General features: G+C 43.9%; 1 protein-coding gene across 4 annotated transcripts in view; it reads right to left on the bottom strand.

Annotated features, from left to right (window-relative positions):
* C1QTNF3 (C1q and TNF related 3) overlaps positions 1-6,933 on the bottom strand; it is a 32,623-nt gene extending 25,690 nt beyond the window's left edge. For 2 of the 4 annotated variants that reach the window (XM_069555943.1, XM_069555944.1), the window contains exon 1: positions 6,392-6,933. In XM_069555943.1, coding sequence (XP_069412044.1) covers positions 6,392-6,694 — 303 coding nt within the window. In that variant the 5' untranslated portion in view covers positions 6,695-6,933. The remainder of the gene's footprint in view (positions 1-6,391) is intronic. The other 2 variants (XM_069555946.1, XM_069555945.1) reach the window with 2 other exon arrangements.
* Between the last annotated feature and the right edge of the window lie 20,128 nt (positions 6,934-27,061).

Here is a 27,061-nt window from a genome sequence, read left to right as displayed (position 1 = left end):
GAAGCGATGGGACCGGATACCATGATCTTAGTTGTCTGAATGTTGAGTTTTAAGCCAGCTTTTTCACTCCACTCTTTCACTTTCATCAAGAGGCTCTTTAGTTCTTCTTCACTTTCTGCCATAAGGGTGGTGTCATCTGCATATCTGAGGTGATTGATATTTCTCCCAGCAATCTTGATTCTAGCTTGTGCTTCCTCTAGCCTGGCATTTCATATGATGTACTCTGCATATAAGTTAAATAATCAGGGTGACAATATACAGCCTTGACGTACTCCTTTCCTGATTTGGAACCAGTCTGTTGTTCCATGTTCAGTTCTAACTGTTTCTTCATGACCTGCATACAGATTTCTCAGGAAGCAGGTCAGGTGGTCTGGTATTCCTATCTCTTGAAGAATTTTCCACAGTTTCTTGTGATCAACACAGTCAAAGGCTTTGGTGTAGTCAATGAAACAGAAGTAGATGTTTTTCTGGAACTCTCTTGCTTTTTCTATGATCCAACAGATGTTGGCAATCTGATCTCTGGTTCCTCTGCCTTTTCTAAATCCAGCTTGAACATCTGAAAGTTCTCGGTTCACGTACTGTTGAAGCCTTGCTTAATGAATATTAAATGTATTCAAATATGATTCTGAGTTCAACTATTACTTATTCAATGATAAATGTCTAAAATTTGGGCTTACTGTCAAGGAGGTAGAGATTTGATAGAAGTTGAACAGCAGAAGAGTTAGTCATTCACAAAACTTTGAGTCTTCTAAATGGACAACTTTTAATTATAGATAGCATACAAAAAACTTGTGGAAACTTTCCTTGACACCAATTAAAAAATCAAAGGGTTTTTTTGAAAATAGCATATTGTTGCTAAGGGATTCATTTTTTAAAAGAAAGGGATGGGAGGAGAGAGGAAGGAAGGAAGAGAGAGAAAGGAAGAAAAGGAGGGAGGAAGAAGTCATTTAAAATTCAAGTTTTCTCTGTCATTAGAAATCAAAGCGAAAAAAAAAGAAAGAAAAAATAAAGAAATCCAAGCAGAACAATGGATCAGTGCTTCACATTGTTGCACCTCTAGATATTTATAGCACAGCAAATTCTACTCAATACTCTGTAATAGCCTATATGGGAAAAGAATCTAAAAAAGAATGGATAGAACATCCCTTGTGGTCCAGTGGTGAAGAATCTGCCTGCTAATGCTAGAGACCAGTTTGATCCCTGGTCAGGGAAGATTCCATGTGCTGTGGGGCAACTAAGTCTGTGAGCCACAACCACTGGGCCCATGTGCCCTAGAGCTGATGCTCTGCAACAAGAGAAACCACCACAATGAGAAGCTCAAACACCACAGCTAGAGAGTAGTCCCCACTCACAGCAACTAGCTAAAGCCTGTGCATGGCAATGAAGACCCAGTGGGGCCAAAAATAAAATAAATAAATAAATAAAATTTAAAGAAAGAGTGTATGTGTGCTAAGTTGCTTCAGTTATGGCCTACTCTTTGCAACCCTACGAGCCTTCCAGGCTCCTCTGTCCATTGGATTCTCCAGGCAAGAATACTGGAGTGGGTTGCCATTTCGTCCTCCGGAGGACCTTCCCAACCGAGGGATTGAACCAGAGTCTCCTATGTCTCTTGTACTAGTAGGCAGGTTCTTTACCATCATCACCACCTGGGAAACCCCATGTATATGTGTATGTATAACTGATTTACTTTGCTGTACATCTGCAACTAACACAACATTGCAAATCAACTATACTCTGATAAAAATTATTTTAAAAAACTAAATTTGCATAAACAAAACAGAAAACAAGCTAGAATTTTTCCCTGACTCTTATTTCTTTTTTATTTAAACAGGTTCCCATCTAGTTATAATATTAAGAAACAAACGCCTCATCTGTAGTCCAGCAAAAGCTGCAACAGCTGAGAGCCCAAACTCAAGGTTTCAGGAGCTAGGATTTGGATCAATCTCCTGGTTTAGTCTTCAGTTCCTCAGACCCAACCCTGGACAGGTATGGGAGTCTAGGAAAACCTTCTACAAAACTAGTGGAGGAAAAGAAAATTAGCCAAAGCAATTGGTTGGAAACAAGGGATTTCAGACACTTGGAAAGTCAGACACTGCAGCACTGCCCCACCTTCTAATCCAAAGATGAAATCGGAGGAGTAAGTATTCTGTAATTTCCTGGTATGATTTTGCTAATATGAAATACAGATTTTTAAGCTCCAAGAAATTCTAAGCTCTGCCAATAATGAATTTAAGGGAAGGAGATGGGTGGGGATGAGGGAAAATCCTGAAGTGGAACCATTTATTTAAAAATAGAATTGAAAAACTGAGACAACCAAGAATGTCAGAAAGAGAACTGGACTGGAACCAGAACTCCCATTACAGGTCTGTGTGACTTGCATGAAGTCATTTTCTCCCAGACATCATTTTTCTTGTCCACTAAATTAGAGGACAGGGTAAAAATGGTCATGAAATTTCCTTCCAGCTCTATAACACAGACAATGATACTGAAGTCTTTCCCAAAGCCTCAGATGGTGACTAGAAAGCTTTTGTTTTGAAGTCTAGTGTCTGGGCACAGGAAATTAGCAAGAGATGAGGTGCACACCCAAGCACTTTGAGAGCACAGTTGTTTAGTCGCTAAGTTGCGTCTGATTCTTTTACGGCTCCATGGACTGTAGCCCGCCAGGCTCCTCTGTCTGTGGGATTTCCCAGGCAAGAATACTGGAGTGGGTTGCCATTTCTCAAGGGGATCTTCCCGACTCAGGGATTGAATCTGTGTCTCCTGCATCTCCTGCATTGCTAGGCAGATTCTTTACCACTGAGCGAGCCATCAGGGAAGTTGAGAGCACAGAGCTGCCACCAAAACAGGGAGAGATTTCTGGTCACTAGAAGGCAATGGCACCCCACTCCAGTACTCTTGCTTGGAAAATCCCATGGACAGAGGAGCCTGGTGGGCTGCAATCCATGGGATCGCTGAGTCGGAAACAACTTTACTTTCACTTTTCACTTTCATGCACTGGAGAAGCAAATGGCAAGCAACTCCGGTGTTCTTGCCTGGAGAATCCCAGGGACGGGGGAGCCTGGTGGGCCACCGTCTATGGGGTCGCACAGACTCGGACATGACTGAGGCGACTTAGCAGCAGCAGCAGCAGCAGCATCATGTGGGCCCCATCCTAAGAACCCTCTTGCAACATTTCACAACATGGTCCTCCCTCTGGCCTGGTCTTTCAAAAATCAATCAAATGCAACAATGTCTGTGACCCTTAAAACAAGTTGGACAGGATGTGTTAGTTGAGAAGTTTTCTCCCAGGTAAGGGAGATTCATATACTAGCTAGTTCTACAGGTCAACTTGCTATCGACTCTTTTCCCAAAATTAGGTCAAATTTGAGCACAAAGTTCATGCAAATATGTGGTATGGGAGGAAGAAGGTCACTAAGACAAGTTCCATCTATTCTGTAGCTGTAGGCCTAGGAGCAGCTACCGAGAATGAAGCTCTACTATTGGGAAATGACTTCAGGAAAAAGGGTCTACGGCTCCTTCTGTGGAAAGGGAAAAGGGAAGAGAAACAAAGTGAAGGGAAGTGGAGGAGGGAGAGACAGGCGCCAAGAAAGAGCAGAGAAGTTGATAAAGATGGAAATGCTGAAGAGCTTCACAGAAGAAAATGCCAGGAAAAGGGAGTGCAGGTCTCCCTGGGAGAGTGGTCCCCCACCTCTACACATCTTTGCACAAACTCTATGGCCAGAGTCCTCTTTTTAGAACACAACCCTGACTTCACTGCCCCGCTATGCACAAACAAAACTTCTGCTTGCAAAATAAGGTCTAAGCTTTTTAACCAGTCAACAGAATCCATCAAATGGCACTGAAATCATGGGTGTCTTCCTCCCGCAGCCCAGGCACGCCACCAACACCCACTCCTCCAGGCTCTCTCAAGGCTCTTCCCGTCACACAAATTTATCTTTTCTGTGAATAGCCATCCTTTTTGTCTCATCCTTTGAGATCCAACTCAACAGCCACCACCATTCTGACCCTTTCCTCCCAACAGTCTTTTGTGTGTGATCTTTATCACATGGTATTGAATTATCTGTTAATTTAGCCCCATGAGAGCCCTTCAGAACTGTTCAGCAATAGAAGCTTGAGTGTATCTATCCCCATCCTAAAATGTGACTCACAGGAGAAGCACAGGGAAAAGATTGGTGAAGGGAAAAAAAAAAAGATTGGTAAAGGAGTGAATGAGGATTAACAGAAGAGGCGGGAAGTGGGGGGAGTGAGGAAAGAAGGAAGCATACAGAAAAATCCTAAGTTCAACATGGGGCTCCATATCCATGGGCAGAGAATTGTACTAAAACTTTAGGGTATCAGTGGCTAAATCTCCACAGTCACTCCTGTTGGGGGCTGATTTGCAAATACTGCAGGACTCCAAGGGAGCTTAAAAGCACCCCCCTTCAAAAGAAAAAATAAAAAGGAAACTCCCAAGTGGCTTCTTACCAACCTCATCTGATTTTAATATGCTAGATGCCTAGGGCCACTAGCAGGCAGCATGGAACAGAAATGTAATTTGAATTTCAGTGGCCTGCTGGGTGCCAAGAAATAATGACCCATGACAGCCCACATCTGCCTTCTGCTGCCTCTGGGGCCTCACACTGCCATGGCCAAGAAGGATCCAGCAGAGAGCCCATTTACTGCAGTGGAAAGTCCAAATCAAGGCTCAGACAAAAGCACAGACATCTTCACCACTGATAAACACAAATCAGTATTAATCACTCTCCAGCCAAAAGACTGTCAGATGAAAGGACAATCTCTAAAAGTGGCTTTCAAAGAGCAGGACTGGGGATTTCCCTGGTGGTCCAGCGGTTAGGGCTTCTCACTTCCACTGCAGGGGACACGGATTCATCCCTGGTTGGGACACTAAGATCTCACTTGCCACACAGCATGGCCAAAAAAAAATTAATAAACAAACAGGATTGTGTATAGAGTTTATCTTTTCTCCCGCAGCTCCACAAATTCAACCAGGCCCCACAGAATGGTTTGAACAACTGTATCTGTGGTCAAGTTAGAAGTCCAGGTTTGTCTCAGATCCACAACTGCTTCTGCCTGTGATCTTGGTGTGATCATTCTACCGGTCTCAACCCACACGTTCAGTTTGTGGTTGGAAAGGTTGAGGTTTCAACTGCATGGACGTTTTCAGGGCCTATCCATTGCATGTGTGTGTGCATGCTCAATTGCTTTGCACGCTCAGTCACTTCAGTCATGTCCCACTCTGACCCCGTGGACTGGAGCCCACCAGACTCCTCTGTTCATGGGATTCTTCTGGCCAGAAAACTGGAGTGGGTTGCCATTCCCTTCTCCAGGGGATCTTCCCAACCCAGGAATTGAACTGGGGTCTCACACATTTCAGGCAGGTTCTTTACCAGCTGAGCTACCAGAAGCAGTTAATTCTTACAGTAAAATTTACCTGTTCAAAAATCATATAATTCAGAGTAACTCTCCTTGCCCTCTCATCTGATTTCATCATGCTGATTCCTGGAAGGCAAATCAAAATCTGCTTCTTCCTTATGTTGTACACCTGAGACTAATATCATGTTATATATACCTCAATTAAATTTTTTAAATTAAAAATGTTAGACCTTTAAAAACCTGTTTCTTCCTGTTCTTAATGTTTTCAATGAAATTGAGTTTCATCAATTTGCTATTCACTACACTAAAACATTAACTCACTCCCACACCACCCTGAAAGAGTTAAAGATGCCTCCTTAGATGCTGAGCTTATACTCAGCATTTTACACAGATCCTCTGATTATTAGGCACTCGGTCATACAATAGCATGAGGTCTGCATTTTAAATACAGATAGATATATGTTTTTGTTTTAACTCTTTGGTCCTTTTCAAAACAAATTGAAAGTAGAGTCTTAGTAACCTAGAGTGCTATTAAATCAAATAATCAAGCCTGGCATGAAATGCCACAGTAAACTCGCAAATCAAATGAAAAACTCAAAGGGCAGCTTCTCTCTGCCAGGAAGAATTAAGAAAATCCAATTTATGATCTGTAAATGATTATCTCCAGCAACCCGTCTATCGGCAAAGGTCAGCTCTCCTCCTCCTTTCCACACCAGCAGAGCAAGAAACAAAACCAGAGCAGCGCAGGGCTGATGCTCCACTCCCCTTTCTGATGGGGCGTCTATGGCTTCTCTTTATCTCAGTATATCAGTGCTACCTCTGCTGAGTGTCTAACGCACACTGCCAGCGCCCCTAGCATCCCACAGCAAGCCAGAGAGAGAGACCCTCAAGCAGTTCAGCCAGCTTCTAGAAAGCACTGCTCCCGGGAATCACAGCTGAGAAAAAAAAAAAAAAAAGAGCAAAGACAACAGAACTCATGAAGCTTTGACAGTAACCCTTAAAAGAGAATTCCGAGTACCTGGCCCCAGAATGGGATGGTCTGGGCTAGGTCATCTACCTCGGGGGGCGGTAGCTCATCCGGCCTCAGGGATTTTAGGTCTGTAGAAGTGTTATTATCCACAGTCCCAGCTCTAGGATGGCTCCGCTCTCTCACTTTCTCCCTTCTGGAGCCGCTACGGCCAGTCTGCTGATGGCTTTGCACTATTCGCGCCACCACTTTATTAGCTCTTCCGCTCACCTCCATGTATTCATCTTGACACAGGCAAAAAGGGAGGAAAAGCAAAGCCAGAAGGTGCCAATAGACGAGCTGCCTCCCCAGCATGGTTCTCAACAGAGCCACAGAGCTCCCCGGGGCAGACGGCTGGGGCTCTGGGCGCCGTGGTCTCCTCGGGCAAGCGCCAGGGGCTGGAGATCAGAGCTCCCTCTGGCCGGGCGGTTTTTATAGTTCAGTGTGTAATAAATAAGGCAGCAGGCAAGCCAGAGGGAGAGCGGTCCTCCTCCGCGGGCAGAAGGGGCCCCATTCATCACTTTCCCACACCACAGGCAAAACGATTTGTGTGCACAGCTCCCAGTTGGTGGGGTTCATAAATGTCACACCTTGGCACGTTTTTTTGTGAAAGTGTGAAGGGAACATACACAACCAGCTGGAAACAGGCAGCATGTGTCCAGCGGTTTGTTTTTGCGATTAGACACGGAATGGCTGCGCTTTTGCGGTCTAAGATGCCTTTTGGAAAAAACTCCTCCCGGGCTTGCCAGGAAATTCGGGCTTAACTGCATCAGTTCCGTCTGAAATGGCAGTGGGAACGTGTTCAGGGCCATCGAGAGAGCTATGCGCTCTCATTATACAGTTCATATTTCCCTCACTTAAAGGAACTCATTTCCCGTTCTGGCTCCGGCAGCAAAAGGCAGTTGGGTGACTCCAGAACGCTGAGCTGGATTCAGGTTCATAGTCTCTGGGTTTAGCAAAAGCATCTCCCCATCCTAGGTTTCATTTCCTTTTCCCTGGAGTTTTCAAAAGCCAGAGTTAGATCAAAGCAGATGAAGTCGCTTCTGGCCAGATGAATATCTGACATCCTGCTTCATATTAAAAGAAAATTGTCTCTGGCTTCTCTTCCTTCTGACACATTCTTGATTAAAATGAAAGAAATGCAAAGATTCCAACCAAACACCCTCCTCCAAGTAGATCAGGCTGGAGAAGACTGTCATTGCCTTTAGGATGCTTGCCACATTTTAATGAATTCAGCCAAAGAGAAGGTAGACTTTCCTAACTCTTTCTTTTTTTTTCTCTTGGCCTGCTGGGTCTTCCTTGCGGTGAGCTGGCTTCTTGAGTTGTGGCACCAGCTTAGTTGCCCTGCATCGTGTGGGATCTTAGTTCCCCAACCAGCAATTGAACTCATGTCCTCTTCGTTGTGGATTCTTAACCACTGGACCACCAGGGAAGTCTCGCTAAGCTCTTTGTGATAATAAAGAGAACTCACATAGTTTTGCCGTTAAAAACTGCCTCTATTTCCATATCATTTTATTTAATAGTGCTCATTCACTCACATAACACAAAGTCACTGTCCTCCCCCATGAGAAGAGACCCTGGGCCTTAAAGGCAGTGAGTGGCCAGTATGTGTGATGCTGAGAGGACAAGGGCAGCACTGTAGGAAGCCGCAGTGGGGGAAGCCAGGCCTGAGGAGGAGGTGACAGCCCCTGGAGAGAGGGGGGAAGCTGCTCACAGCTGTCCTCCTCACTCAGCGAAAGGGGCCTGGGAACCAAAAGCCATCTCTCGCTGCAGGACGCCTCATTCCTGCCTCTGCCAAAACAGCGGCTTCTAGAGCCCACACTTCGGCATAGAAAGGATTCGGTGTGGAGGATGGAGCAAGAGAGGGAGTCAGTTAAATAAAAGTTCTCTGGTTCACAAACACGGCGGTCTTGGGAGTAATGCTTCTTCCAAGCAGGCAGCTCCCCCCTCAGTCAGTTCAGTCACTCAGTCATGTCCGACTCTTTGTGACCCCATGGACTGCAGCACGCCAGGCTTCCCTGTCCATCACCAACTCCTGGAGCTTGCTCAAACTCATGTCCATCTAGTAGGTGATGCCATTCAACCATCTCACCCTCTGTCATCCCCTTCTCCTCCTGCCTTCAGTCTTTCCCAGCATCAGGGTCTCTTCCAGTGAGTCAGTTCTTCACATCAAGTGGCCAAAGTATTGGAGCTTCAGCTTCAGCATCAGTCCTTCCAATGAATATTCAGGACTGATTTCCTTCAGGACTGACTGGTATGATCTCCTTGCAGTCCAAGGGACTCTCAAGAGTCTTCCCCAACACCACAGTTCAAAAGCATCAATTCTTCAGCACTCAGCTTTCTTTAGAGTCCAACTCTCACATCCATACCTGACTACTGGAAAAACCATAGCTTTGACTAGATGGACATTTGTCAGAAAGATAATGTCTCTGCTTTTGAATATGCTGTCTAGGTTGGTCATAGCTTTTCTTCCAATGAGCAAGCGTCTTTTTATTTCATGGCTGCAGTCACCATCTGCAGTGATTTTAGAGGCCAAGAAAATAAAGTCTGTCACTGTTTCCATTGTTTCCCCATCTATTTGCCATGAAGTGATGGGACCAGATGCTTGGATGTTGAGTTTTAAGCCAACTTTTTCACTCTCCTCTTTCACTTGCATCAAGAGGCTCTATCCTAGTGGAGTGTAAGAAACTCGGCCATCCCCACTTCATAAGTCTTCCCTTAGATGTCCAGAATGTACCCCCGGAGGATTTTTTGAGTTCTTTGACGAATGCTCTTGAGCAGATATCCCCAGGGAAGGCAGCACATCAAGCTATTATCTGGCATTAATTCTTAACAGAATATTTTTGAACAGATCTGGAGCAAGAGGCTGGGGAAGGACAGCTCTTAGGTCTTCTGAATGAGCAAGTGTATGGCAGATTACTGTGGGAGAAAAGGCCTAGGGTCTCTCAATGGGGATGCTCCATCATCAGGGAAGCCTGGAAAACATTCTACAGGGAGACTACAAAGTAAGACATGTCTCTGAAATCTAGGTCACCTCATTCACAAGTTTTCTAAGAGCTGTTTCTGGCAGCTCTGCCAATCTGGATAAGTAGCTTCAGGTCAACCTCTTCTGACTTTCAACTACGTTGAGATTTCCTTTCCTTTTCTTTTCTTTTTTTTTCTTTTGAGATTTTCCATTGGTGTTTTCCGCTCTTTCATTTATTCTTGTGGTTCTCAATCCTGTCTGCATAATAAAATAAACCAGGGAGCCTCTAAATATATCATGCCTGGATCTCATCCCAGATCTGTTGAGTCAGAATCCCTAGTGGGGCCTGGGCACTAAGAGCTTTTGAAAATTCCCTGAGATGATGCTAATGTGTAGTCAGGATTAGGAATTGCTAACCTATCCTTTCCTTTCCTTGACTCAATAGGAATGTTGTTGTTGTTGTTTAGTGGCTAAGCCGTGTCCACCTCTTTTGTGACCCCATGAATTGTAGCCTGCCAGTCTCCTCTGTTCATGGGATTTTCCCAGACAAGAATACTGGAGTGGGCTACCATTTCCTTCTCCAGAGGATCTTGACCCAGTAATCGAACCCACGTCTCCTGCATTGGTCAGCGGATTCTTTACGTGGAGTAGGAATAAATGACAATAATATTTCTCCTTTGTTGATCGTTTACCATATGTCAACTGAGTACTTCTTTGCTTTAGCTCACTGACTTCTCTAAGTAAACCTATTGTTCCCATTTTATAGATGAGGAAATAGAGGTTCAGAGAAATAAAATGACTTGCCTGGTATTGCAGTTGGAAGGGGGTTATTAGGCTATGCCTCCATCTGTCCTCCTGCCTTCCTACAGCAAAACAAGAGAAAACCAGTATCAGGCAGACTGCAGAGAGAAGGCCAGCTCCATAGCTTCCAGGGCAAGAATTTGGGTCTGAGAATTATGAGTTGAATTGTAGCACCCCAAAAGATATTGAGATCCTAACCCTCAGTACCTGTGAGTATGATTTTGTTTGGTAATAATCTTTTTAGACAATCAAGTAAAAATGAGGTAATTAGTGTGGATCCAGACATGACTCTGTTCTTATAAAAGGCGGGAAAACTAGACAAAGAAACAGATATGGACACAGGGAGAACACCATGTAAAGATGAAGGCAGACATGGGGTGATGCATTTATAAATTAAGGAATGCCCAAGATTGCCAGCAAACCACCAGAAGCTAAAAGAAGGGCATGGAGGAGATTCTCCTACACAGTCCTCAGAAGGAACCACCCTACTGACATCTCCGTCTCAGACTTTTAACCTCCAGAACTATGAGACAATAAATTCCTGTTTAAGCTGCCCAATTTGTGGAACTTTATTATGGCAGTCCCAGAAAACCAATAAAGAAAGCATATAAAGAATTCTTTAAGAAACCTCCGGACCTTATCATTTTATAGACATGGAGATGGCAGTCTAAAAGATTTAGCCAGTTGTTCAAGTTCATGGACAGAGAATAGCAAACCTGTCCCAGAGAAAAGTCCCCAGCCCCAGTATGTCTCCTCAGGCACCTTCCCAGGAAATGCATTTTAAACCTTGGCTTATTATTAAACCTTATTTGGGTGCTCTGGCAACGTCCTTTGCTCAAAGATGTGAATCAGAGTCGAGTATAATTTCTTGTCTGTGGACTGAGGGTTGAGAACATCTACCTTCAGAAAATTCATGGAAGGTACCAAAGTCCCAGTTCTGCACAGTGATCTCTGGCTCTGAAAGCCCACAATAAATGCCTGGGGATAGCTGGCTGCTATCATGCACTGGGACTGCCACTGCTTACTTGGTTGGCTCCTACAGTATAGTCAGGATGGTGGCACAGCTGAAACAGGAGGTAAGGGGCAGGGCACGACCTTTAAAAGAATGACATCACCATGCTGCTGCTGCTGCTAAGTCACTTCAGTCTTGTCCAACTCTGTGCGATCCCATAGATGGCAGCCCACCAGGCTCCCCCATTCCTGGGATTCTCCAGGCAAGAACACTGGCGTGCGTTGCCATTTTCTTCTCCAATGCATGAAAGTGAAAAGAGAAAGTGAAGTCACTCAGTCTTTTCTGACTCTTCACAACACCATGGACTGCAGCCTACCAGGCTCCTCCATCCATGGGATTTTCCAGGCAAGAGTACTGGAGTGGGGTGCCATTGACATCACCATAGGACACGACAAAGACTGGTTAGAACCATGTCCAAGATGGTGGAAGATTAGATTTTCAGTAGACCTTGAGCCTCATTATACACTCATTGTAATGCATTGTTGTTCAGTCATCAGGCTGTGTCTGACTATTTGTGACTCCATGGACTGCAGCACACCAGGTCTCTTTGTCCCTCACCATCTTCCAGAGTTTGCCCAAGTTCATGTCCATTGAATCAGTGATGCCATCCAACCATCTCATCTTCTGTCACCCTCTTCTCTTTCTGCCCTCAATCTTTCCCTCCATCAAGGTCTTTTCCAATGATGCAGCTCTTTGCATCAGGTGGCCAAAGTATTCAAGCTTCAGCATTAGTCCTTCCAATGAGTATTCAGGATTGATTTCCTTTAGGATTGACTGGTTTGATCTCCTTGCTGTCCAAGGGACATTCAACAGTCTTCTCCAGCACCATGTAAAACATTGAAAAAAGTGAAACTGAAAGTCATTCAGTCATGTCTGACTCTTTGCAAGAGTTGGACCCATGGACCGTAGCCCACCAGGCTCTGTTCATGGAATTCTCCAGGCCAGAGTACTGGAGAGGATAGCCATTCCCTTCTCCAGGGGATCTTCCCAACCCAGGGACTGAGCCCAGGTCTCCCGCATTGCAGTTGGATTCTTTACAGTATGAGCAACCACGGAAGCCCATGAAGTATATTAGCATATGCTAAACAATACACCTACAGGCACCACAACCATTCTGAGACTAACTATAAAAGGTCAAAAAGTGGCCAGAGGCCCAATTCCTGTGATTCCAATCCCTGCCTCTTCTCCCCAAATGATTGCAATAATCCTCCCATTCATTAGCCTGTGTAACTACCCAGTCCATAAAAACTAACCACATCATATTTCAGGGCCCACTTGCCTTCTGCAATGGCTCATACTCTGTCTGTGGAGTGTGTTTCTCTTTAAATAAATCCACTTCTTACTTATCACTTCATCTCCAAATTCTTTCGAGATGAAGCAAGAATCTCAGATTCACAGGGAACACTGTTATCACCATGAATGCAGAGGTGCAGACAGTGCAAATACGTGTGAAAACTCAGCTCCACAGGCCAACTCTGCAAACCAGAGGCAAATATTTGTTTAATGTCACAAAGAAGTCTGTTATGAGATGTGTAGGTATCCTGAGGCCTCCCCCAGGGTGCCCCACTGTGGCCTTGGCCAAAAGGAGATCAGCTCTGGTCTGGCAAGGGACAGTTGAGAATTGTATGGGATTGAACATGTCTTTATATCAGTGCCAACTGAAACGGTAGCTGAGGAAGGCATATGTTTGCATGAGTTCTAGAAAGGATCAGTTGGAGTGTGACCCACCTCTCTCCTACCCCTTCCCACTGAAAAATTTCCCCTGCACTCAGTTCAGTGAATTCTGAGGTTCTAAAGGCAAGGCCTGATCCCTTTGATGGGAACCAATTAGAGGTTTGCATGCATGCCTGCATGCTCAGTCACTTCAGCCGTGTCTGACTCTGTGACCCTATGGTTTGTAGCCAGCCAGACTTCTCTGTCCATTGGATTCTCCAGGCTAGAATACTGGAGTGGGTTGCCATGCCCTCCTCCAGGAGCCATTTTATCCCATTTGAATAAAAACAGGTTCATGCTTGGCACCAACATAAGGCAAAGTCAGAGAAGGAGTTGGTCAACTAGTCAGAATGTCATCAGCCTGGTGGAATTACATAGTTTATGGTCTGACCCTCATTAGGCAAGTGAAGGAGACCCGTTGCCAGTGTTCCAGGAAAGGACAGGTCTCTATGGCCAAAAGAAGGCTGTCAGAGACTGATGATTAAAAATACGCATTCAAACATTTTCACTCATTATGAAAAGTATGACTCTCAGATGAAGTATACTTGTACTCACTTGCTGGACAGCAAATGTTCTCTGTAGAAATCTACAAAAGAAGTCAAATTCTAATCAGAGAGGTATGTGATAAGCATGAAATTGTGTGTGTTTGTGGGTGTGTGAAATGAAATTTGTTTGTTAACATTAATGACTGGTATCATCAAGCATTTTTATCAGTAATTATAGCCCAAGCAGAAAATCAGAAATCACACCAGATATTTCAATAGAGAAGAATTTAGTATTAGAAATGGATTCAACACAGAGACAGTGATCACAAGAAGTAACCATCTTTCTTATTACCCCTGGAGACTGCACCCGGACATTTGGACTGGATTAGAGCATTCACAGAAGACCTTTTGGGTCTTTCTCTTTCAGGGAATAGTGGACACTAACAGAATGACCTCCCCTACGACAGCACAACCTCATTTTCTTCATTCAGAAACTGATGTTTCACTTCTACCAATGGAAGCCAAATGAACTTGATCCAGATGCTGAATAAGCCTGAGGCAGAAGCAGCTGACACTCAGGAATTACATTTTCTAGCAGGGGCCAGGCCATACTATCCTCCTGGTCACTTGAGGCAAAATATAGTCACATAATCAAGGTGAAACAAAGGTGGTTTCCTCCAAGATCTTGCTGGACTTAGAGCAAGATCCAGCAAATGGAATCAATGTATGCATATACACATATATATACATATAGGTGTATTTATGTGTGTGTGTTTATATGCGTACATATATCTATGTATTCCTGCTGTGTGTGTCTAAGTTGCTTCAGTCATGTCCAACTCTTTGCAACCCTATGGACTGCAGCCTACCAGACTCCTCTGTCCATGGGATTCTCCAGGCAAGAATACTGGAGTGAGCTACCATGGCCTCCTCCAGGGGATCTTTCCAGCCTAGGAATCAAACCTGTGTCTCCTGCAGCTCCTGCATTACAGGTGGATTCTTTAGCACTGGGGAAGCCCATATTTACGTATGTCTATGTATCCATGTATATATACAGATATATACATGAGAGATTTGGAGGCATATACACATAAAGAGTGGAGCAGGAAATGACAAGCCACTCAGTATTCTTGCCTGGAAAGTTCCATGGACAGTGGAACCTGGTGGGCTATGGTCCATGGGTCACAAAGAGTCAGACATGGCTGAGCACACACACGCACACACACGCATAAAGAGAGGGCTTCCCAAGTGGTGCCAGTGGTAAAGAATCTCCTGCCAATGCAGGAGACGTAAGAGATGCAGGTTTGATCCCTAGTTCGGGAGGATTCCCTGAAGGAGGGCATAGCAACCCACTCCAGTATTCTTGCCTGGAGAATTCCACGGACAGAGGGGCCTGGTGGGCTGCAATCCATAGGGTCACAAAGAATCAGACAGACTGAAGTGATTTAGCATGAAGTGCCCACATATACAAGAGATTTACTTGAAGGAATCCCACATGCAACTGTGGAGGCTGACAAGTCTGAGACCTACAAGACAGACAAGCAGTCTGGAAATTCTAACAAGAGTCCATGCTGCAGTTTTGAATCCAAAGATGATGTGGAGGCAGAACTTCTGTCCTCCTTGCGGACCTCAGTCTTTTCTCTTAAGACCTTCAGCTGATTGGATGAGGCCCACCCACATTATGGAGGATGACCTACTATACTCCGCGCCTACTGATTTTGGTGTTAATCACCTCTTTAAAAACACTCTCACAGCAACATCTAGACTGGTATTTGACCCAGCAACTGGGCACCAGGGCCTGGCCAAGTTGACCTGTAAAGTTAATCACTACAGATGTCATTATAAAAGGTGAATAAATAGATATCTCAGGAAAGCTGGGTGTCTTTGGTAACCACAAAGATTAATCCAAGAGTCTTTGAGATTCTGGAAAAGAATTTTCTTGTCCTGAAATATTCCAGAGGGGATTAGCTCTTGGGCACAGGCCTGTGGGGGTCCCTCACTCTCCCTACCTCCAGTGTCTCTAGGTCCAGCCTTCCTTAGCCTCCCAGAGATGTCTTCGCCCCAGCCTGACCCTTCCTTCCCATGTGCAGCAATCATACGCTCCTCTCTCCTGGTTAGTCTCCTTGCCTCAAAAGCCCTCTGTGATGGCAAAGTTTTTCATCACGTTTTGCCAGTCTTAAGCAGATGACACTGGAACGGGTCCTCTTACTGTTATAATAAATGTTTAAAGATTCGTTTCACACTTAGCATCATCTCCATGGCAGACACTATTTGTTTGAGGCCCAGCAACTACTATTCTCTTTCTTTCTTGTAATAGAATCTTGATTTTGTTCTTCTGTCTGAGGAAGCAAGCCTCAGGCACAGGTAATAAATCAGGATTGATGTCATCTTTCTGCCTGTGATTACTTGGGGCGTCAACATTAACATAACCCAGTGGGAAAGGAATCTGCTAGGGTATTTAGGGGAAAGACTCCTCACTCTTAAAAACAAACATGCAAAATGGAAAATACACTTCTTCTGTCTCTTCTTTCACTTAATAGTGTCATGTTTACAGATGAAGTGGAACAATATGGACAACCCTAAGGACAGCAGAAGGGAAAGATGCAAAGAACCTGATCCTCAAGGGCTTCCATGAGCCATTGATTCTAACCTCCATGCTGCTCGACTGTCTTGTTCTGTAAGAGCAAATATTTGTATTGTTTATGCCTTTGATAAACAGTACCATCTTTATTACACTATTTCTTAATACTCTGCACATCTGCCGTCTTTCAACTAGACAGAAGGGATCCTTGAGGGAAATAATAACACCATGTTTATTATTGTACAGAGCCTTATTCTGCAACCTTCACATAGTAAACACCCCATAAGTGCCTTTCATTGGTAGAATAAGTAAATGGAAAATATAACCCAAACTAATAGGTTACATATGGACCAATTAGTGAAAGCTTGCTTTTAGTGGAGGTAAATAAATCAATTATAAAGAAACCAAGGAATTTGGAGGCTGGGGAATTCTGCCCCTACTTGCAGGTCTCCCAGTACTTCCTAAAGAGGCAGTGTACCCCCACTTCATGTCAGTCCCTTTTTCGTCCAGGAAAGCTTTTATGACTTCTCACAGCAGAAACAGTGCCCTGTGTTGCCATTTCATTGTTCTCTTCCTAGACATTGCCCAGCCTCCCTTGCTGTACAGGTGACTGGATTTTGGTCGATAAACATGGGTGAGGTAAGACACTTCTGAACGTGGCCTTGAAAATCTCCAGTGAGATTATCCTATTTTTCTTCTCCCACACTGACCTTGGAGGCCACGTGTTCCAGATGGAGGCTGTGATGGCAGAGCTTCTGTTAGCTGAGTGACTGGGTGGAGGAGAACCCTGCTGACCCCTATAAATCACGTCCTCTAAGTAAATGATGAACTTCATTGGGTTAAACCACTGTATTTTGAGGATGAATTTATTCACATGGGTAGTCTATATCCTACCCCACGTAATAGGCATCCTTAACTAGAGCAGTTCTTTCTATGTTCTTGGAGCACTAAAATCTCTTCTTTGTAGTACTTTCCCAGTTAATATTTGTGTTTGTTTCTTGTATTCTTTTTTATTGAAGTATAGTCGATTTGCAATGTTGTGTTAGTTTCAGGTGTGCGACAAAGTGATCCATGTGTGTATATATATAAGTGTATGTGTGTGTATATGTATATATATATCTTCTTATTCTTCTATATATATAAAGTACCATATCTTCTTTATCCATCCAGCCATCTATGGACATTTAGGTTGCTTCAATTGCTATTATAAATAGTGCTGCCATGAGCACTGGGGTACATATATCTTCTCGAATTACTGTTTTCCAGGTATATGATCAGGAGTAGGATTGCTTGTTCATGTAGTAACCCTAGTTTTAGTTTTTTAAGGAGCTTTCATACTGTTCTCCATAGTGGCTGTACCAATTTACATTCCTACCAATAGTGTAGGAAGGTTCCCTTTTATATGTATTCTCTCCAGCATTTATTATTTGTAGATTCCAATGATGTTGTGTTCTTTTATTAATGTTGTTCTGTTCTTTAGAATGTGTATTCCATGTGAGATCTTTTGTTTTCTATTATATTTTTAGTATTCAATACAGCACCAGGAATATAAGTGCAAATAAATATTTGCTAATGATGAACAGATGGATGAGTGGATGAATGGATGAGTGATTGACAGATGGATGGGTAGATGGGTGAATGGATGGATGATGGATGGATGACAGATGGGTGGATTTGCAACTCTATGGACTGTAGCCCTTCAGGCTCCTCTGTCCATGGGATTCTCCTGGCAAGAATACTGGAGTGGGTTGCCATTTCCTTCTCCAGGGGATCGTCCCAACCCAGGGATCAAACCCATGTCTCTTATGTCTCCGGCATTGGCAGGCAGGTTCTTTACCACTAGTGCCACCTGGGAAGGCCATGTATGAATGAAAGGATGGACAAATGGATACTGATTTTGACTTCAGACTCAACTTGAGTTTGAGTCCCAACTCCCAACTTTTAAGCTGTGTTTCCTTAGCCATTCCAAGCCTCAGGTTCCCCATTAATAAAATGAGACTAATCATATTTATCTCCCATGGTGGTGGTTCTGTAGTGAGGCACTGTCTTCCCAGCACATTTCTTGGCACCCACTAACTATTATTATAGCTCAAGGATAGGAAAAAGGAATGGAGCTGGAGGAAATTATTAGAAAGAAAACATCTGGTCAATATAAACTTTATTATACTTCCTTTTAGTAAGTAAGCAATTAAAAATAACATTTGAGTCATTAGACCTATTAAGAGAATTCAGATCAATAAAAACAATGTGTTTCTTTTTTTAAGTGCCGGGAGAAACGTTTCCTCCATTGAATTGAGTTTCAGGAACTATGGGGTGTTGGTATCCAGTAAATAGCTTGGAAGACTTGTGTAATTTTAAAAGATATTTCATTAACTTCTTTTATTTATCAAAGATACATTTGAGGAAATAAGGATAGATTTCTTTTCTAGGCAGAAACAAAGATAAAGCTCCTGAAGGAATAAAGCTCTGAAGGTATATGAATAACTCATAGAACACTTTTAATTCACCTTGAAAATTAATCATTTGGTTCAGCAAATAATAGAGCAGCCCTGTCTTGCCTGCTTTCATGGTTTGCCACAGACCGTTCCAGGATCTTCTGGAGGTATTAAAGAGAAAAATGTTTCCACATGAGTAATGCTGATTCCAGACACTCCACCCCAACCACAGAGTGGAGTAGATCTGGGGTTGGCGTCCCAAATACATTTCTTTATTTCAAGCCTTAAAGTAGGCCATACAGGAAGGACATTCTTGGATTCTAAACCAAGAGTCTACCCAGCCATGTTGGCTAATGAGCACCCTCATCCCATTGGTCCTTGTCCTCTGGGGTGACATGGTGCTCTCATCTTTCAGAGCCATCTTTTCCTTCAGGCTGCCAGACTTCCCACGAAGCCAGTCGAATGCTTGTGTCCATGACTACATCCCTGGCTGGCCCCACTGAGGATGAATTTGGATGCAAAATCAGCCAGCTTTAAAAAAAAATAATTTTATTTATCCATTTATTTTTGGCTGTGCTGGGTCTTCACTGCTGCTCGGGGTTTTCTCTAGTTGTGATGAGCGGGGGCTACTCCCCAGCTGCAGTGCGTGGGCTTCTCATTGTGGTGGCTTCTCTTGCTGCAGAGTACGAGCTCTAGGGCACATGGGCTCCAGTAGATTGCAGTGCCTGGCCTCTAGAGCACAGGCTCAGTGCTCATGGTACACAGGCTTTGTTGCTCTGCAGCATGCGGAATCTTCTCTGACCAGGGATTGAACCCTTGTCTCCTGCTTTGGCAGGCAGATCCTTAACCACTGAGCCACCAGAGAAGCCCCAGACCAGCCAGGTTTTATGCACTTAGCTGGGATGTGCATCCGTGGAGAGGTCACATGATTTATAGCAAGAAGAGCATCTTAAGAAAAGCAGATTTCATCTAATTCCCCCTGCCCTGTTATGTCTGGGCAGATATCAGCCCAGGAAAGGAGAAGCAACATGCTAAGGGAACTGAGCTAGTCAGTGGCAGAGTTAGGATGAAAGCACAGGTCTGCTGACTTCTAGATCAGTGACCTTCGTGCTTCATGAATGGTGTGGTGTGTCTCTAGCACACCGAAATGCTGCTTTTCAGCACTTGGGTACTGAAGGGAGATGAAATAATGGTCTTGGCTTGGGTGGATCTCACTCTGGCTTCTAGGGGAGACTCAGCTCCCACCATCTCCTTTAAGGCTTCCCTGATGAACCAGAGTAACAGCAGAGAGGGTGCCAGGCTATTGTAGGAAGACTTGGCTTTGGGGCATAGTTCTCCTTCACTAACCCAGCCTGTGGTCTTTAGCATTTGGCTTCCCCACACTGCCTCCAGAAGGGTCCAGGTGCCCAGGGAGCCAGGATGGAGAGCTGCTGGTTCCTATCCTCTAAGAATACGAATCCCAGGCCTCCAAAATAGGACAGGCCCCTTGAGTTAACCTTCAGCATGGGGAAAGTTTACCTCGGGCACACTCCTTCTCCTTTCCTGGGCCTTTATCTGCTCAGACATAACAGAGCACAGGAGGCAGTGTGGGGATTAGATGAAATGGACTGGAGCTGGCTCTGCTTTTCTTAAGATCCTTGGCTGGGCTGCTCTTGTTGCTCATAAAACTTGTGACCTCTCCATGGATGCACAGTCCAGCTAGGTGCATAGAAACTGGCTGATTTGGGACCCAGATTCACCTTCAGTCAAGCTAGCCAAAGATGCACTCATGGGGCTGGAAAGGGTGGGCCTCTAGGTAAATAGTGAAAAATAAGAGGAAAATAGATTTCTGTAGTTTAATTCCCAGAGATTCAGATTTTCTTGTCAAGGGATCGACAACCTCTTCTGAGAAGGGCCTTGGAGTAAGTATTTTAGGCTTTGCTGGCTGTATGATCTCTGTCTCAATTACTCAGCTCTGCCTTTGCAACTTGAAAGCAGCCATAGATAAGACGGGAATGAATCAGCATTTCCTTGGGCTCCAAAATCCCTGCAGATGGTGACTGCAGCCATAAAATGAAAACACGCTTGTTCCTTGGAAGAATAACTATGACCAACCTAGACAGCATATTAAAAAGCAGAGACATTACTTTGCAGACAAGGGTCCATCTAGTTAAAGCTATGGTTTTTCCAGTAGTCATGTATGGATGTGAGAGTTGGACCATAAAGAAGGCTGAGCGCCAAAGAACTGATTCTTCTGAACTATGGTGTTGGAGAAGACTCTTGAGAGTCCTTTGGACTGTAAGGAAATCAAACCAGTCAATCCTAAAGGAAATCAGTCCTGAATATTCATTGGAAGGACTGAAGCTGAAGCTCCAATACTTTGGCCACCTGATGTGAGGAATTGACTCACTGGAAAAGACCCTGATGCTGGGAAAAATTGAAGACAGGAGGAGAAGGGAATGACAGAGGATGAGATGGTTGGATGGCACCACCGACTGCGATGGGCATGAGTTTGAGCAAGTTCTGGGAGTTGGTGATGGCAAGGGTGAGGGACACAAGTTTGAACAAGCTCCTGGCGTGCTGTAGTCCATGGGGTTGCAGAGAGTCGGACATGACTGAGTGACTGAACTGACTGACTGAACCGTTCTGGTAAAACTATTTACAAAAACAAATGGAGGCCCACAGGTTGCAGACCCCTGGTTTATTCTAAGCCTGGTCTCTCCAGAGTCTTCTTGACTGAATTAGGGAACAGTGTAATTTACCAGGAATACTATCAGTATTTTGAAAGATACAGTTAAAAAAAAAAAAGGGATAATAGATGATGCTTCTAAAAGAGCTGTGGGAATCTAAATTTTTCATCTACTTCATGAAAGTGAAAGTGAAGTTGCTTAGTCGTGTCCGAATCTTTGTGACCCCATGGACTGTAGCCTACCAGGTTCCACTATCCATGGGATTTTCCAGGCAAGAATACTGGAGTGGGTTGCCATAACTTTTCTATTTGTCTTTTGTCTTCATCTATATGTTCATGGCTTCCCTCATAGCTCAGCTGGTAAAGAATCCGCCTGCAGGGCAGGACACCCCAGTTTGATTGCTGGGTTGGGAAGATCCACTGGAGAAGGGACAGGCTACCCATTCCAGTAGGGTACCACTCCAGTATTCTGGCCTGGGGAATTCCAAGAACTGTATAGCCCATGGGGTCAAAAAGAGTCTCTTTCACTTTCATATCTTCATGATATTTTTATCATCTCCTCCTCCTCCTCCTTTTTGATTACCACTATGGGTCATTTGTTCCCCACCATACAGAGACCAAAAGGCATGTGTATCAATCAGGGGTGTGGGTGGAAGCAATGGAAACTATCACAGGGTGTCTTACCAAAAAGTTCACACTGGGAAATTATGAGACGCTCATACAATGGACTGACAGCTAGAGGACCAGACTTTGAAACATGTCACAAAGGCACTATAGAGGCTCCTATACAGGACGTGAATCAATTTATCTTGCAGGAGGAAATGTAACGCTGCAATGTCATTGTCTTGGGATCAGATCCTGTGTCCTCCTGGAGACCCATGAAGCCACCATGACTAAATTTTAACTGACCCTTCATTCTTTTTTATCTAGTTGAAGTCCTGCCTGATTCTAAATCACACACAAACCCACTCCACAGTTAGCAGTGGGTAGGTAGGACAAGAGATCTCTATATTTCAAGTGTCCTAGTGGACAGCAGGCCATTGAGACCCACAAGCACTACACACAGTGGGGAATTCTCCCATATGGACAGGGTAGGGGCATGGGATAGCCAATGCAATGACAAGTCAGCTAGTACAGATGAGAAATTCAAAGCCAAGTTTGACCCCTGCGTGAAATACCCAATTCACATCTGTGGACTGACATCTGAGGGATAGATTCTAAATTGACCAGAACGTTGTTCCATGTGTTCTGCCTATGGGCACAGGCATGAGTTGGGGGTATGGGTTGTCAATATAATCAGACCCACACATTCCCTGCAGTTGAAGGATTTTCAATTCATGGAGGGAGCACAAGGTTACAGATTAATCACTGACATGGGATTATACCCCTGCCAATGCTGGGTGGGCCACATGTTTTCTAACTCCACGGGGTCTTTACCAATAAATCGAAACTCCAGAGACAGACACAATGCCCCACCAGCTATGCCTGTGAAAATCTCATATTTTCCAGTGTGCAATGGGGAATGGGCATATATTCATCACTTTTCAATCCTGAAACACACAGCAGCTGGGAGACAGCTGCTCGGCCTGGGGATAACAGAGTTCATTGTCCCCTGACAGCCACTCTTCATTAGCTGGTCATTTTGCTCAAATAGTTGCAGTTCTAGGTAACAAGCCTCTCTGGGGATGTATCGCCTAACCTGGTCATTGTCATTGGAATTTCTGGGATTGCTCTTCTCCAATTTAGGGGCAGCATTCCTCAATTTTACCTTGAAATGCATAATTTTTACAAAGCAAAAAACCAAACAAATGTGTGTGCTCAGTGGGGTCTGACTCTTTGTGACCCCATGGTCTGTAGCCTGCCAGGATGTTCTGTCCTTGGAATTTTCCAGGCAAGAATACTGGAGTGGGTTGCCATTTCCTACTCCAAGGAATCTTCCCACCCCAGGGATTGAACCCGAGTCTCTTGCATCTTCTGCACTGGCAGGCGGATTCTTTACCGCTGTGCCACCTGGGGACCCACCATGAGTTTTACACTTGGTCCCCCCAAATTTCATTAGTTTACATGAAAAGATTCTCTGCTTTGATTGAAAGTTATGCAAGACTTTGGTGAGTTCTAACACATTACTCTGTAGTTTCACAATAGGCAACACATTGGAAAAGGAGAGAATATGGGGACTGAATGAGTACAGGATAACAAAGCTCAGTTACAGGTGTTCATCATGATACAGCCTCTTTGCCCTTCTCTTACAGTTGTTTGTGTACATTTATCACACTCATGGTTTTGCCTGTCCCAGAACACACACACTTATTAGGCATTATTTACCCAAGAGTCCTAGTTCACTTTTTAAAAAGTTTGACATTATTCAGGGTTGTAGAATTTTACTTGTTAATTTTTATCATGACTTTATAGTCTAGTGAACCTGTCCAGGTAATTAATGTACTTTTATGAATTGGGATATAATATAAATAAAAAAGAAAGAATTTTAAAAAGTTAGTTTAACAAGCACGAACAACAACGTACTCCATGCCACAACTTAAGGCCATCAGCAGACTCCAAATGTCATCTTTAGCCGAACCTGAGCGGAGTCCGGTGGATCAAGCTCTACCTTCAGTTCCCTTACAAAGTATAACACTTAAAAAGGATGCTGTGGTGTTTCTGGGCTAATACTCCATCTAGTGCCTCCAGAGCCGTGATATTTTTTACACCCACTTCTTTTTTTTCTGAAACTGTCACACTACCTGCTAACCATGCAATGGAGACGTGATAAACAGTTGTTTCAAAGACCACACTTTGAAAAGTACTAGGCTTTCACATTGATGAAATCAAAATTAGATCTGAAGGCAGGACAAGAAAAAGATTAACCCTAGGATTCTCTCTGGGTTTGTGTGGGCCTCCTCCCTCCCTCGCTCCTTAACATGAAGTGTGCGCCTGCAATGCATTAACTACAGCTCCTCAAAGTGCCTGCCTGACCATAAAGATTGCTTTTTTTGCCTTTTCTCTGACACTAGCAATGTAACTTCTTAAGAACAGTGTTCTTTCCCAGCTCTGTATGGGGTCATGGTATGCCTTGGGGCTCGCTTTGTACGTGCATCACTGGACTATGTATCCTTTGTGAAGTTTATGTAAAATATCAGTATGTCATTTTAATTATGGTCACTTATCTCAAAAATGTCTATGACTGTTCCTTTGACTTCTAACAGGCAGAACAGTTCTCAGAGCTTCTGAGAGTCTGTTTGCTGGGTCATGATCCTTGGTTTGGCTCGAACAAAATTCCCTTTTTCTTCTGAACTTGATAGTTCATTGAATTTTTGTCAACAATGTCAAGTTAAGTAGAGCAAGTGGCATGGAAATATTTAGACCCTAAAATCATTGAATTTGGGGTTGAAAGGATCTCTGAGAATCATCCATAACACCACTGAAGTTCATGAGCTGCGTGAATGGCTGATTATATGTGTCAACTTGTCTGCACCACAGTGCCCAGATATTTGGCCAAACATTATTTTGGATTATGAGTGTGTTTCTAAATTGGATTGACATTTAAATCAGTGGACTTTGAGTAAATCATGTGGCTCTCTATAATGTAAGCGGGCCTCGTCTGATCATTTGAAAGCCTTGAAAGAACAAAGATGAACTCTTCCCATCCTTCCCAAGCGAGAAGGAATTCTGGCAACAGATGACCCTTGGACTTGAACCACATTAACTTCCCTGGGCTTTTAGCCTGACAGCCTACTGTCAGATTTTGGACATGTCAGTTTTCACAATTTGGTTAGTCAGTTCCTCACTTCATGCTTTTGTTTGGTTGGTTTAGTGACATGTGCAGTTTCCCGTTATTAAAGTTAGCTGATACCTGTGCTGTGTGCTTCAGTCGGGTCTGACTCTTTGCGGCCCCATGGACTGTAGCCCACCAGTCTCCTCTGTCCATGGGATTCTCCAGGCAAGGACACTGGAGTGGGTTGCCATGCCCTCCTCCAGGGGATGAGCCAATTCCTTAAATAAATCTCTGCCTCTCTCTCCATATATTGGTTCTGCTTCTCTGGACAACCCTAACACAAATCACTAAGGATGAATGTGTGAAACTGAGCCAAGCCCAGGACAGAGGGGACAATGAACTTATAATAGGTATGACTGGCCTTCTTCTTCAGGAAATGGTTTGCGTGGACACAGACTATGTACAGGAACGTTCATCTTCAGGCTACACACCATGAGGGCAAAAATGTGCAGCTGTCTCCTGAGCCATTTATTCCCAGCTTACTTTTGCCAACTGACAGATCTTCCCTATAATCTTCTTTCCCATAATCCATTCTCCAGGAAGATGTGCCCTTCAGCAATTCTAAAATATTTATAAATGTGCTTTCTAAATCTTTTAACAGCAATCCTTTGCTGAATGTCTTTTTTTTTTTTTTTTTTTTGATGATGACTAGGGAAAGTTTCTCTGTATCCAGGAAATTTGTCTTTATAGCAATGAGGAAGGCTGGAACCTGAGGCATATGCTTCACATTGACCAGTTTAATTCAAGGATAATGAGGCCTTCCTGTCTGTGAGCTAAGGCATAAAGTATCTTGAGTTCCTAGAATCCACAGTTCCTCCAACAGAGCCAGGTAAACACTTTTCTTCCCATTGTAAACATGCCAGTGGATACTTGAAGAAAATGGCTTTCAAATGAAGCCCTAAATTGTTTTCCTGGGCAGGAGACAGGCCTCCCTTGGCTCCTCAACACCTGAGTCCCAATCTGGACCATTTTGGGTGAGAAGGAAGAGGATTGCCTCTGGCTTATTCCCGAAGATGGCTCAGTCCACTGAAAGCATGTCTGTGAGTTTGTCCAGACACTACTACAGAACAAAGAACAGAGTCAATGATGGGGAACTTCTTTTGGAAAGTCTCAGCCTGATTTATTTCCCCATCATATGTGTTTCCCCTCTGTGGATATCATAGGAAGCTTCTTTTCACTTCAGACTTGGTTCCCCCACCCGTTTATTTTGCCTATCTTCTCTGAAGTTTAAATGAAGACTATGAGCTCTTTGTGAATTCTGACTCTGCCAACATTGAGTAAAAGTTGCTGATGTGGTGCGGAGGGTAGAAGGAAAGCAATATAGTTCGAGAGAGAGAGAGAGAAAGAAATGAGGGGCAAGGCAGAGACCTGTTTAACCACTTTTCCTGCTAGAGTTCCTGCCAAAATCTATAATTCACCTATACGTTGTTTCCATGGCTATTGAGAAGCTACTCTGCATGCGTCCAAACAACCCAGGGGGCTCAGAGAAATGTCATTCTCATCAGAATATGATAGTTTTCAGCCCCAGTGAAAGCCTACGTCAGACAAATGATGGGCTGGCGAGGGAGGCTTGGCCAGCTCTCAGTGCATACCAGAGCACGGAGGAGATGGAAATGTTGCTAGCAGCTAACTCTGCATTTTCCCCTTCCTCCAGCAGCTGATCTAGCTCAAAGCCTTATACAATGTGTTAATTTGCAGAAAGTAGACTTCCAAAGCCCACTGTTGGAGTCACAATTGTCCTAACATTCTATCTGCCATCCTGCATGAGGCTCAGTCAACTGCCCCATTTATTTCAACCAGTCAGTCTAAGAGAAGACCCTAAAGGCACACATAGGGGCCTCTTCTTGCTCTCTTAGGAGTGGAAGACAGGCATGATTTATGTTCCTTCCCTACTGGAAAGAGAAAGGGAAAAACAACAACAAAAACAACAACATATATATATGTGTATATCATATATATACATAAAGCTATCATATATATAAATATATATGATAAATATATATGTGTGTGATAAAACTATCATATATATAACATATATATATATATATATATATATACACATATATATTTTGTTTATGCCAGGCTGGATGAATCACAAGCTGGAATCCAGATTGCTGGGAGAAATGTCAACAACCTCAGATATGCAGGTGATACTGCACTAGTGGCAGAAAGTGAAGAGGAACTAAAGAGCTTCTTGACAAAGGTAAAGGAGGAGAGTGAAAAAGCTGGCTTAAAACTCAGTATTCAAAA

The sequence above is a fragment of the Ovis canadensis genome, chromosome 16 (assembly GCF_042477335.2).
Source record: "Ovis canadensis isolate MfBH-ARS-UI-01 breed Bighorn chromosome 16, ARS-UI_OviCan_v2, whole genome shotgun sequence".
Classification (NCBI taxonomy): domain Eukaryota; kingdom Metazoa; phylum Chordata; class Mammalia; order Artiodactyla; family Bovidae; genus Ovis; species Ovis canadensis.
Note: the sequence above shows the minus strand (reverse complement) of the source record. Positions and strands in the feature narration are given on the sequence as shown.